Here is a 13320-nt window from a genome sequence, read left to right on the forward strand (position 1 = left end):
GGGGCAGGAGGGAAGAGCTGAACATGCCCCCCCAAAAGGGGTCAAAGTTGAATTTCTGTGCACGCCCCTGTGTGGGCAGAAAGCAATTACTATGAGTATAATGTGGCGAGTACACTTGAATTAATGTGACAGCTTTCATCTTTGCCAACACACTGGAAATTGCACTGAGGAATTCCAGAGTTGAATAGCAAAAAGAACAGGAGTACTAACAAATTTGTTCATCTCTAAGGGTGCCACAAGTACTCCTGTTCTTTTTGCGGATACAGACTAACACAGCTGCTACTCTGAAATCTGAGAGTTAAACAGATGAATCGCTGGAGACCGAGTCAAGTAGCTGGCTTTGTAGGTGAGGCTGTAATAGACACAGAACCTCTGTGAATTCAACCCTTGATAGTCAAGATATTAAAATTGTGTCAAAACGATGGGACCTTGTGCAGGGCATTGAAGGAGAGGCCCTCTGAGATCAGTACACCACACTCCCCTTGGCTAGTAGGGTCACATCCTGAAGGTGTTCACACTGGTCCGAAGCTGACCGCCTGCAACAAACTGGTTGATCCGCCTCGTAGCTGAAATGGCCAAGAGCGTCTCTGCTGCTGAGGCAAGTGACCAATGAAACCCTGAGAAAGGGCCATTCCAGACAGTATCCTGCAGGTTGTGGCAAAAGAGAACCTAGCCAGAGATCAGTCCGGTTTCTGCTTTGGTATCTGCCCCGATGATGACGGCGACCAAGCATCGCACCTTCTGAACGCTGAGGGTAATTAACCATTGGCACAACCGACACAGGGCTAGGGCTCTCCACCTCTGGCAATTTATAAATAAAGAGCAGGTGTTTTTCCTTAAAGATACGCTCCATTTCCAACGGGAAGTCCTACGGCCTGCGTTACACAGGAGGTCAGACCAGACCATCCCCGTGCTCCCTTCCTGGCCCTGGGACCCCTGCCGGGGCTGCGGGCGGCAGCGCTGTGCCCGGGACGCGCGGCTCGGCCCGGCAAGCGGCGGGCACCGAAGGGCAGGGAGGGGCCCGCTAGAGGAGGGGAAAGAGTCGCCACAGCAGCCCCGCCCTTTGCCGGGGGCAGGTCTGCGGCTGCCCGCGGCCGCCGCCACGCCCCCGCCACCGGCCCCACGCCGGGATCAGACCAGCGCCCCCCGAGCGCCGCCCTGCCCACCCGCTGCGGGAACTTCTCCCCGCCCCGCCCCTTTGCTCCTCTTCTTCCGCTTGGCACTTCCCTGCGGCGCCACCGATTGGCTAGTTGGACCTGTCACTCTAAACGCCGAGCGGCTCCTGGGATTGACCCCGCGGAGGGGCTACGTTGCGCTTCGGCTCGCTGATTGGCCGCAGAGGCTGCGTCACGGCGCTGTCCGCCTGGCCGTGGCTGTCGCAGCGCTTTTCGCTTGTAGTCGCTTGAAATTCACCCCAACATGGCGGCGGCCGGGAGCGGGGAGGAGGCGGCGGCGGCCGAAGCCGAGGCGGAGAAGGAGAAGGAAGCGGCGGCGGGGTCTGGCAAGGCCGGGGGCGATGCGGGCGGCGAGAGCGAGGAGGAGGAGGACGTGTTCGAAGTGGAGAAGATCCTGGATGTGAAAACGGAGGGGGTGGGTGAATGAGGGGAGCCCCGGCCCGGCGGGGACCGGGGGGTGGGGTGAATGAGGGGAGCCCCGGCCCGGCGGGGACCGGGGACCGGGGGGTGGGTGAATGGGGGGAGCCACGGCCCGGCGGGGACCGGGGGGTGGGGTGAATGAGGGGAGCCACGGCCCGGCGGGGACCGGGGACCGGGGGGTGGGGTGAATGAGGGGAGCCCCGGCCCGGCGGGGATAATGGGAGCTAGAGCTAGCTGCTGTTGTGGACCCTTCCCTGCCTCTTACTTCTTCCATTCATTCCCTTCTCTTTTCCTTTCCCCCAGAAGCTCCCTGACTTCCTCCCTTCTCCCACAGTCCCTGCCTCCTGTGTCACTCTTGTCTCACCCTCTCTCTCCCGTGGCCACATATTCCTCGCATTCCTGTGTTCTGCACCTGAGTCCTAGACCCCTGGCTAGACGAAGGGTGAGGGGCTGTGAGGGGAGCAGCCAAACAGCTGATGCCTTCAGGTGGGCTGACTCCCCATCTCTTCCCCTCACAACACAAATGCCTTTGTTTTCTAATGGTATAACCAAAGGTAGCAGGGTAGCATCTTGCACAGGCTTGAATTTGGGTTTCGGTTCTTTTTGTTTCCACCTTCATATGGCTACTTATAACTCAAGCTGCCTGAAGCTAATTTAAAATACTTTGCTTTAGGTACTTCATTTAGCATAACTGTCTCTACCCAGTGGATCAGTTAGTCTGGGATCTCAAGCTGGGAGTGTCAAATCCTTTCTTTATGGCTACATGAAGTGGTGAAACTTTTCTGTGTAACGTGGAATAAAGGCACAAAGGAGAATCATTTTTAAAGTGACACCGACAGAAAATTGTTCCTAAAATACCTTCATTTTTGAGTCCCAATCATAAAACCAACAAAGACACACAGGTGCCAATATTTGAGGTTATATGGATTCTTGTGGGTCAGGTTTGTCTGGGGTGATTTTTTTTGTTTTTGTTTTACTTGGGCTATAACCCCATGAAAACAGTGCTGTATCTTAGTGCTTTTATTATATAACCCAAATATAAAATATGCTCTTTGTAGCTTTGCATGAAAGAATTATTAGGAAAAAAATAATTTTGACTTTTTTCCTGGTAGTTGCAGTGGTAAAATACATTGTGAAAATACCCGTTTTCTGGGTCAGTGGCTCACTGGTATAAGATTCTGACAAATGTGGTCAGTTAGTAAATGTATTATCTCAGTGAACACATTGTTTAATCCATCTTGAACTTCCAGTTGTTTCTGAATATAACTTAAATCATCAAAAGTATTCTAAGTTCCCACTGCTGTTGTATAAAGTTACTTTCCCTGTAGTGGTTTCTAGGTAGTTTTCATGCATCTGTTTGGGGCACAGAATCTCTCAGGCTAGGAATACAATTTTAGAGACAGCAGGAATGTCTTTCACAACTTAAGTTAGCTTTTCTTTGAAATGTTGAGATACTCTTAGGGCTTGTCTACACTGCACCTGCGCCGCTGTTGTGCTTCAGTGCTTTCTCCTGTCAGCCTAGCTCTGTTTACACGGGTGGTTAGGTCAGCTTATTTGCTTCATTCAGGGAGGTGGATTTTTTATGGAGAAACACAGTTATACTGACCTAATTTCCTAGTGTAGACCAAGCATTAGGGTTTGAACTCTGAAGTTTGTTGAGTAGTATTCTGTGTGTTTTTATATAGGTTGAATTCTGCATCACTTATACAATTTTTATAGGCATGTTGATTGTGGAGAAATAGCCAAAATATACAGGGAAAACTAAATAATCCTTCAGATTAAAACTGAAGTGCAAAAGCTTCAAGATTTATTACATTTATGTGCAGCTTGTTGATGCTCACTATCTGGCAGATCTGTAACACCTCATCTTAGAACTCTTCTGTGTTGGCTTATGGAGTTAGCCTTAATTTCTTGAATTTTGCTACTTAAAACATCTAACTTTTTACTAACATATACCCCAGTGTAAGATGTATCTCCTTCTGAAGTCCATGTTCACTTGCACCAAAAAAAAAGGGTGAATTATTTTGGCTCCCAGTTTCTGTGTAGACAAACCTTAAGGGTGCTCAGTAAATGAAGGCAGGGATGCAACATTTTAGAAATAACGTTAGAAGTGAAAAGAGCACAGTAAAATTGCTATGGCATACAAAAATAAAGTCTCTAGACAGACTAAATAAATCTTTAAATGTGTTAAATATCAATTTGGCTATATTCATGAGTTATTTTAATCTTTGTTAATTGCTTCATTCACTACATGCTGTTCATCATGTGCTCTAAAGGCCAAATTATGTTCAGATACTCCAGTGTAATAAATGTAAGCCCACTGACTATATTCAATAAACTGAAGTATGCTCCAAAACCCTCAAGCTTGGTCAGCACTAGGAATTCATATTGGTATTGCTGCATCCCTCGGGGGAGGGTGTGTGAAAAATTCATACCCCTGAGAGATGTCGCTATACTGACTTAATTCCTGGTGTTGACAAATGCTAGGTCAAAAGAATTCTTCCATTGACCTAGCTACTGCCTTTTGGAGAGGTGTAGTACCTACACAGATAGGAGAACCCCTCCTGTCAGTGTAGTCAGGGGTAGACAAACTACAGCCTGCAGGCCGGATCTGGCCCACCAGCCGTTTTAAGCCGGCCCTCAAGCTCCCGCTGGGGAGCAGGGTCTAGGGCTTGTCCCCGTCCGGTGCTCCAGCGGGGGAGCAGGGTCAGGGGTCGTTCCACGCAGCTTGCCCTACACACTGCAATGGGAACTGCAGGGGCGGTGCCTGCGGACGGGGCAGTGTGCAGAGCCGTCTGGCCGCACCTCCACTTAGGAGCCAGAGAAGGGACATGTCGCTGCTTCCGGGAGCTGCTTGAGGTAAGCACCTCCTGGAGTCTGCACCCCATAGCCTCTCCCCAACCCCCTTCCCCAGCCCTGATCCCCCTCCGAACCCCTTGATCCCAGCCTGGAGCACCCTCCTGCACCCCAAACCCCTCATTCCCGCCCCAGAGCCTGCACCGCCAGCTGGAGCCCCCCCCCCCGCATACCACTGCCCCACCCCAGCCTGGAGCCCCCTCACGCACCCGGAACTGATTTCTGGCCCCACCCCAGAGCCCTCACCCCCTCCCACACCCCAACCCCAATTTTGTGAGCATTCATGGCCCGCTGTACAACTTCTATTCCCAAATGTGGCCCTCGGGCCAAAAAGTTTGCCGACCCCCGGTGTAGGTTGTGTCTCCACTGTAGTGCTACAATGATGCAGCTGCGCTGCTGCAGCATTTTAAATGCAGATACACCCTCAGTGCGCAGCACCAGCGGCTGCATGGCAGGCTAGAGTGCTGTAGATTTGTACCCCAGCGTGCTGTGCCCTAAGACTTCATGTAGACCCACCCTATTTTTGTAATTTGAAAAAGAAGCTAGAATTAAAGCACCTTTAGTTCTCTGAGACTCTCTGGTATGTATTGCTTAGTGCATTAATAACCTTAAAAAGGAGGGTAAAGCAGACAGGTGAACATTTTGGAAATTTATTTAAAGAAATGTGACCCCCGCTCCCTCCCACAACAAATTTGATTTTCAAAATATCCTTGACAAAGTTCATTACAAGAATCTGTAAGGTAGTTAAGTATTAAATAAAGTACTGTCTTGAATTAGGCTATGTCTGTATCACATCATTTATCGTGGCACATCACTGGAAGCATTACGGCAGCATATATATGAAGACACTCTGCCATCGGCTTAACTCCTGCCTCCAGGAGATGCAGTAGCTACGTCAGTGTGAGACGCTCTCCTGCCAACAGAGCGTGTTCTACACTGGTGCTTAGATCAGTATAATTTACATTGCTTATAGGGTGTGGATTATTCACACCCCTGAGTGATGTAATTTGTAGTATGGACATAACCTTAGACACTGACCTGTATAGAAAACAAATGGGAATAAATGGTCAGTGTTCAACAGTGTAAAAGATTAAGTGGGATGTAGCAAGGTTGTGTACTAGTGTTTAATATATTAAAGGATCCGCGAAAGGGGATGAACAGTGAGATACAGAGCTTGCAGATGACAAATTTATTTAGGATAGTCAAGAGTAGCAAAGTTTCTTTTGAAACTTCTCTTTCCAAAATTGTTGGAAAACAATGTAATTTTTGAAAACCACTGCTCTCTATTGAGGGAAAGTAACAAAATCCTCTTGCATCTAAAGTGCTTTAATCCAGAGCCAATAGTGAAATTGTCTCATGTCATGGATATTCTGACATGGAGTGTATTTAATAAAGAATTAAAATACGGTAGCATAATTAATACCAATCAGCATGGTCTTACGGAAAATGGTCTTGTCAGACAGACTCGATACTGTTTTTTGGTGAGATTGGTTGATAATGGTAACCACGTTAACAGAATTATATATTCTGTTAATCATATATATATATATATATATATATATATATATATATATATAATTAAAATCATATATATTCTGTTAATCTGTGTTATGTATAAAATTCTGTTAATCAACCACCATTCCAGAGGACGTGCTTCCATGCTGATGATGGGTTCTGCTCGATAACTATCCAAAGCAGCGCAGACTGAGGCAAGTTCATTTTCATCATCTGAGTCAGATGCCACCAGTAGAAGGTTGATTTTCTTTTTTGGTGGTTTGGGTTCTGTAGTTTCCGCATCAGAGTGTTGCTCTTTTAAGACTTCTAAATGCATGCTCCAGACCTCGTCCCTCTCAGATTTTACATGGCACTTCAGATTCTTAAACCTTGGATTGAGTGCTGTAGCTATTTTTAGAAATCTCACATTGGTACCTTCTTTGCGATTTGTCAGTTCTGCTGTGGAAGTGTTCTTAAAACGAAACGTGCTGGTCATCATCCGAGACTGCTATAACATGAAATATATGCAGAATGCGGGTAAAACAGAGCAGGAGACCTACAATTCTCCCCCCCCCAAGTAGTACAGTCACAAATTTAATTGACACATTATTTTTTTAACGAGCATCATCGGCATGGAAGCATGTCCTCTGGAATGGTGGCTGAAGCATGAAGGGACATATGAATCTTTAATGCATCTGGCATATAAATATCTTGCAATGCCATGCAAACACCTGTTCTCACTTTCAGGTGACATTGTAAATAAGAAACAGGCAGCAGTATCTCCCGTAAATGTAAACAAACTTAGCGATTGGCAGAATAAGAAGTAGGACTGAGTGGACTTGTAGGTTCTTAAGTTTTACACTGTTTCGTTTTTGAGTGGTGTTCTGTAACAAAAAACCCCCCTGCATTTGTAAGTTATACTTTCACGGTAAAGAGATTGCGCTTCAGTAGTTAGTATTTTTCAATTCACGTCATACGTCTTTTGTTTATCATTTTTACAGTGCCTATATTTGTAATAAAAATAATATAAAGTGAGCACTGTGCACTTTGTGTTCTGTGTTGTAACTGGAATCAATATTGAAAATGTAGAAAAACATTCAAAAACATTTCATAAATTTCAGTTGGTATTCTATTAAGTGCAATGAATTGCAATTAATTTTTTTTAGTTAATCGTGTGAGTTAACTACGATTAATTGACAGCCCTAATTTATTTTTATTTTTTTTTTGCTCCACCCTGCACTTCAGTTCAAGTGCTTCTGGGCACGTGTCCTGCAGTGTGAAGCCAGGAAAGGAAAAAACTGAATTCTTGTAGCAGACTTCGTTCTTGTGAAGCTGAGTAGTCGATATGTGTCCCCTATCAAGGTGTATCCTGATCTAGGAAAGTGATTTGTTCATCATTGTAATGTGAAATTGCTAAATTTGTTTGGAGACGCAGCAAAGAACTTTGGGCAAAACCAAATGGTTTAGTGAACCTTTAGTGAACTACTGTAAGAAATAAGTCTTATACTCACTGTACTTAAAACCTCTTTTGTGTAATACTTCAAACTATGAGAACATGTTTGCATGAATGATTATAGCAAAACATGGCTCATCTCCCTTTTTAGAATTAACATTTTCATCCTATAAAATGACATTAGACTAAACCATTATACATTAAGATTCACAAGAGCAAGTCGATACTGTAGAAACCCCCCCTATAAACTCTTGTTTTATAAGTACTTTTTGCTCTCTCAGGGTAAAATTCTGTACAAAGTGCGGTGGAAGGGATATACCTCGGACGATGATACCTGGGAACCAGAGGTTCATCTGGAAGACTGTAAGGAAGTGCTGCTTGAATTCCGAAAAAAAATAGTGGATAGTAAGCCTAAGCCTGTTAAGAAGGACATACAGGTATGTCTGCTTTTCCCCCACCTTCCTTTAAAGACGTCTTTCCCTTTTTAGGCCTCATTTTCTGGTATTAAATGTTCTATGGAGTTGTGTTCAGACTCTAAAATATAATCAAAATTTCTTTTTAGTAGAGGCCTTTATTATTGGAATGACCATTGCTTGCTCGCTTGGGAGTTGCTATTAATTAAAGTTTGGGTAAGATTACAAAAATCTCTTAAATTAGGAAAAAATACCCTAAGTGCCCCTTTTGGCCAAGCTTGTGAGGTCCTTACATTTAATTTGATGGCATTTCTCTTTATGTAACATAACTTGTGAACTCAGCATACGATCAATTCCAAAGTTATTGGGAATGTTCAAGGCGTCAGTGGCCAGAACCTCACTGATTCTGGGGGGAAATTGGAAAACCAAAAGGCGAGAAATGGAAACCCTACCATCAGATTACTACAATCACTGTTTCAGGCACCTCTGCAATTGTATATAGTTCAAGCAGCCAGTTGACGACATCAGTTAATGCCTTGTGGCATAAAAATATTCCTGCTTGGCTTCTTAATACAGTTTAACATGTAACAAGATGCCTTGACTGACTAATCACCCAGATAGATTGGGAGTGTCTGGCGTAGGGGAAAGGGACTGGTGGTGAATCATAGAATATCAGGGGTGGAAGGGACCTCAGGAGGTCATCTAGTCCAACCCCCTGCTCAAAGCAGGACCAATCCCCAATTTTTGCCTCGGATCCCTAAATGGCCTCCTCAAGGATTGAACTCACAACCCTGGATTTAGCAGGCTAATGCTCAAACCACCTAGCTGTCCCTCCCCCCTCATTTGGGGAGAAGGAGGTGAAATAAGGGTGCACACAGAGCTCCTATCATAGGTGATAGAGAATGGGGGACCCGGGAAGTGGGGGCCATACAGCCCTTGCCATGGCAGGGGGAGAGAAGCTGGGCCTGGGGCATGCAAAACCCATGGTAGCAGGGAGATTGTGAGGAGTTGCAATGAATCCCTGAAAAAGAAGGGGAATGTGCGAGTGCAACACAGAAACCTTGTAAGGGAAGATGGAAGGAACCTCTGGTTTGTGCAATAAACTCAGCCTATACAAGAAATAAAGTGTGTGACCTGCTAGTATAGTTCTTTTCTCCTAGAATAGTCATAAACAGTCACATTTTTCTACATTTCTATATAAAATTGGCTCTCCTATTAGAGTAGTTTGAAAACATTCCTTAACACTTAAGTTTTGATGGGTATATGGGAACATATAATCTTCTTTTAAAGCCTACTGTAGGTTTTCATGCTTTCCTGCTGGTTTTAATATCTTTACAGTGTAAGACGAGAGATTCATTTTGTATATTGGAATGCTTACTTTTCAGTCCATATTGTGAAACAAGATTAACTAGATTTCTGAATATTTACACAGCAGTTATCTTCTGAAAGCTAGAATTACAGCTAGGAACTGTTTTTTCTCATTAATAGTAACAGTTATGTGTCTATACCAGTGAAATAATTGTAGGCACAGAATGCAGAATCTGATGTCAGTCTTACCACCATTTTCTTCTCTCTCGTAGATTAAGCTTTTGCAGGGAGGGCAGCAGGAACGGAGACCATTTTGGATAGTCTTTTTAGTTTAAAGCACTGCTCTGTTTTGCTCTACTTTTTTTGTTTGTTTTTTTTAAAGCCTCAGCCTTGCTATTATTGTTTGTTTTAGACAGTTTTCTGCATCAGCCAGGGAATGAATTTACCCTACCCAGATTCATCTCAAAGTTTAATTAAGCCCAAAGTTAAATGGTAAGGAGCCAGTCTAATCAACACTCAGCAGGCAGTTAAATGCAAATCTTTCTACCATCCCCACACCCAAACCCTATCTTCTTCCAGTGAGAACTCTTTGCTCACTCATTCTTTGAAGTAGTACTTTCCCTCCCTGCCTTGTTTGGATATTCTTTGCCCACTAATCCCTGGGAATTTTTCTTTGTTCCTGTTTAGTTTATAGTAAATGTAATGGATGATGGGCACATGGGTTTTTAAGAGGCTCTTATAGGGTATGTCTGCATTGCAATAACACGCTGCAGTTGGCCCATTTCGGCTGACTTGGACTCATGGGGCTCAGGTGGCAACACTATAAAATTGCATTGTAGATGCTCAGGCTGGAGCCTCAGGTCTGGGACCCTCTCCCCCTTGCTGGGCTCCAGCCTAAGCCCAGATGTCTACGCTGCAGTTTTATAGTCCTGGGGCCTGAGCCCCACAAGCCAGAGTCAGCTGACTCAGGCCAGCCTTGGCTGTTTTATTGCAGCGTGGACATACCCATGTGCTTTAAAATAACCTACAACAGGTTTCTTTGGAATCTTGTGCCTTACTTCTGAAGAATCAGTAGATCACCTTCGCAATATCAAGTTAATTAGACCATGTCTACATTATGGGTGCTACAGCGGCACAGCTGCAGCTATGCCACTGTAGCACTGTAATGTAGACACTTTTTACATTGACAGGGTATTTACTGCAGGAGAGGAAATCCACCTCCCCAAGACACGGTAGCTAAACTGATGGAAGAATTCTTCTGTCAGCCTAGTTGTCTCTACACTGGGGGTTATGTCAGACTACCCTTTAAGTGTAGACCAGGACTGACTCTTGCAGCAAGGAAGAGTCCAGAATCAAGTTTGTGCTCTATTTTGCTGCTCAATATAGCTACCCAGATACATCCTGCCTGTTTTTATTTTATTTTTTTTCCCTCCATGTGCCTGTTAGTGCCACTTCCAGAGGTAGTAACTTGAGTAAGGGCTTGTCGACACAAATAATTCGTTCGCAGTAAGCAGGGGTGTGAATTTCCCCTGCACTATTCTGCCGTGGACTATCTGTCCACGTGGACCCTGCTGGCATGCATTAAGTTTGTTAATGCACTTTGATCTAGTCCTGTTTCAGAGAGGACTTAGTAATGATGAGCTAGAATGGGAACAACCACTACAAGCTACAGTTGTGTTTAAAAATTTGAAATCTTGCACTACCCTGGGTTTGGGCTCTATCGATTTAAGCATGTATAATACTGTTGTGCACTGAAGTACATAAATAATAAAGTTTAATTGGGAAAGGAGGAAAGAAATGTTTCTGTTTTTCTTCATTTTATAGAAGCTGTCTTTAAATGATGAATTATTTGAAGCAGAATCTGACAGTGACTTGCAAAGTGAAGCAAAAGAAGACACATCACCAAAGAAGAAGAAAAAAAAATCAAAAGATGGTGAGGATAGAAGCCCAGATGATTTGAAAAAGAAAAAATCAAAGTCTGCAAAATTCAAAGAGAAACCCAGGCTGGAACGTGAAAACTCCTCAGATAGTTTGATTTTAGATTCGAAACCAAAAAAAAGAACTTCAGAAACCAAGGAAGATTCAAAAGATCCTAAGAAGCAGAAGAAAGAAGATTCTAAAGAAATCAAGAAAAAGAAGGGAGAAGTTAAAGATTTAAAGACAAAATGTAAAGAGGATTCTAAAGAAAGTAAAAAATTGCGAAAGGAAAAACATGGTGACCTTCAGTTTGACTCTGAGTCAAGCACCCTAGATGATTCATTTTCTCAAGTAGCTGACAATGAAAATTCAGACTTGTGTTCTGAGGGTAGAGAGGAGAAACACAAGATAAAAAGTGGAAAAGAGAAATCTGAACAGGAAATGGTTATGAAGGATTCCATTGCTGACAGGCAGCCAGATGGGTCAGCAAGTACTGAAGAGGACAGCATTGAGCTGAAGGTTAAAAGGAAAAAGAAGAAACTTAAAAAGGCTGAAGATTACAAAGAGGAAAGTAAAAAAGTGGAAACAAAGGACAACTATTTGGAGAAGAAAAATATGCACAAAAAACAAAAAGCTCAAGAAAAGGCAAAATCTTCTGCAGAGTTAGACAAAGTTTCACCTACACCTGCTCCAGTGCAAAAAAGTTTGAAATTGTGCACTGATGAAAAAGGGCGCAAGTCGACTGATTCAGTTGGGGAGGTAAGCAGTGTTTTGAAATTTGAAAAACAAAGTTTAAATCAGACAAATATTATGCCAGGGACATACCTCAGACACCTCAAAAGCCTACTATTTCTGATCGCAAAGACAAAAATATAATTGGGAGAGTTAATGAGGATAAAATGAAAGAAGCCCACTGCACACTCTATAGGGGAGACTCTGTTTGAAAAATTTTCTCTGTATACTGAACATAATAAAGAAGGGAGCATGTTAGGAGAGAAGCCTGTCTCTAAATGTTATCTGAATGTGGCGGACATGTCAAAGGGAAGAGGCACTTTATCAAAGGTAATCCTAAAATTGTTCAGAAAGTAAGTATTGTACATTAAGTTAGCTTGTCTTTAGTTTAGTGTTCAGTAGAGTTTAAGTCAGTACCTATGGAGAGATTTAATGAGTTGTCAGGGCATGCTCGACCCTCCCCCCGCTCTGCCCCAGGCCCTGCTCTCACTCTGCCCCTCCCTACAAGCTCCCACCCTGCATCTTCCTGCCCCTGTCCTGCCCACACCCCACCTCTTCCCCTGCCTCTTCCCGCCCCCTCACCCGCCTCTTCCTGCCCCCGCAGCTGATCTGCAGTGGGAGGGAGTGGGAGGAGCTGATTGGCGGGGCACAGGTGAGTAGGAAGTGCTGGGGGGAGGAGGCGCGACCTGCAGGGCTGCCAGTGGGTGCTGAGCACCCACTGTTTATTTTCCATGGGTGTTCCAGCCCCAGAGCATCCATGGAATCACGCCTGTGAATCTCTCCAGCTTCCTGTTTTCAGTTGCTTGAGAACTGGTTAGGTTTCATTCTAAACAACCTTTGTACTATCTGTTTTAGCCACTTGTCCGTTACCTTGTACCTCTGACCACCTTCGGTTTGGCATTCTTCCCCTTATTTTATAGTAAGGCATTCAGCCGTCTAGTGAGTGTCCAGTTATTATCATGCTATGAAGTGTTCTTATGTGGCATGGCTAACATGCCATCTCTGTGTTTTTAAGTATACCATTACTGTAATTTGTGTATTTTGGTATCTAATTAGGAATTGGAATCCTGAAATCAGTTATAAACCCGAGTCTCCCAAATAGCTGTGCAGCAGGCTTGTCTCGCTAGAGTTTCTTTTTGTTGTTTTTAGATATAATGCAGACAATACAGAATAAAAACCTGAAATTCAGCATTTAAGACACACACCCTTCAGATTAATCTAAAAACATTTCTGAAGCAGTACGTTTCTTTGCTTTGAAGTACTGTTATGTTCCTCACTGAGCACAAGATTATATTTTAAGGAGGATCTGGGGTAGAAAAGGTAAAGAATAAGTGTACAGTACTGGGAAAACTAAAATGGCCTTCTATGAAAAATGCTATTGAACAATGTAATGTTTAGCTGCCTGAGACCACTGCATCGCTGCTTGCAGTTTGTGCACATAGCAACTGGCATTCTGATTGTAGCAAAAATTACAGACAAAACTCCTCAAAAGTAACATTCTTTTCAGTGATCAGTGGCAAATATGTCTGTATCATTAGTTCAGCTCCGGTAC

At 44.0% G+C, this 13320-nt stretch overlaps 1 protein-coding gene across 1 annotated transcript in view; it reads left to right on the top strand.

Moving 5' to 3' along the window:
* Positions 1-1324: 1324 nt before the first annotated feature.
* Positions 1325-13320, top strand: part of MPHOSPH8 (M-phase phosphoprotein 8) — a 46846-nt gene continuing 34850 nt past the window's right edge. The window contains exons 1-3 of the mRNA XM_037890621.2: positions 1325-1590; positions 7680-7835; positions 10944-11795. Coding sequence (XP_037746549.1) covers positions 1420-1590; positions 7680-7835; positions 10944-11795 — 1179 coding nt within the window. The 5' untranslated portion in view covers positions 1325-1419. The remainder of the gene's footprint in view (positions 1591-7679; positions 7836-10943; positions 11796-13320) is intronic.

This window comes from Chelonia mydas, chromosome 1, assembly GCF_015237465.2.
Source record: "Chelonia mydas isolate rCheMyd1 chromosome 1, rCheMyd1.pri.v2, whole genome shotgun sequence".
Classification (NCBI taxonomy): domain Eukaryota; kingdom Metazoa; phylum Chordata; order Testudines; family Cheloniidae; genus Chelonia; species Chelonia mydas.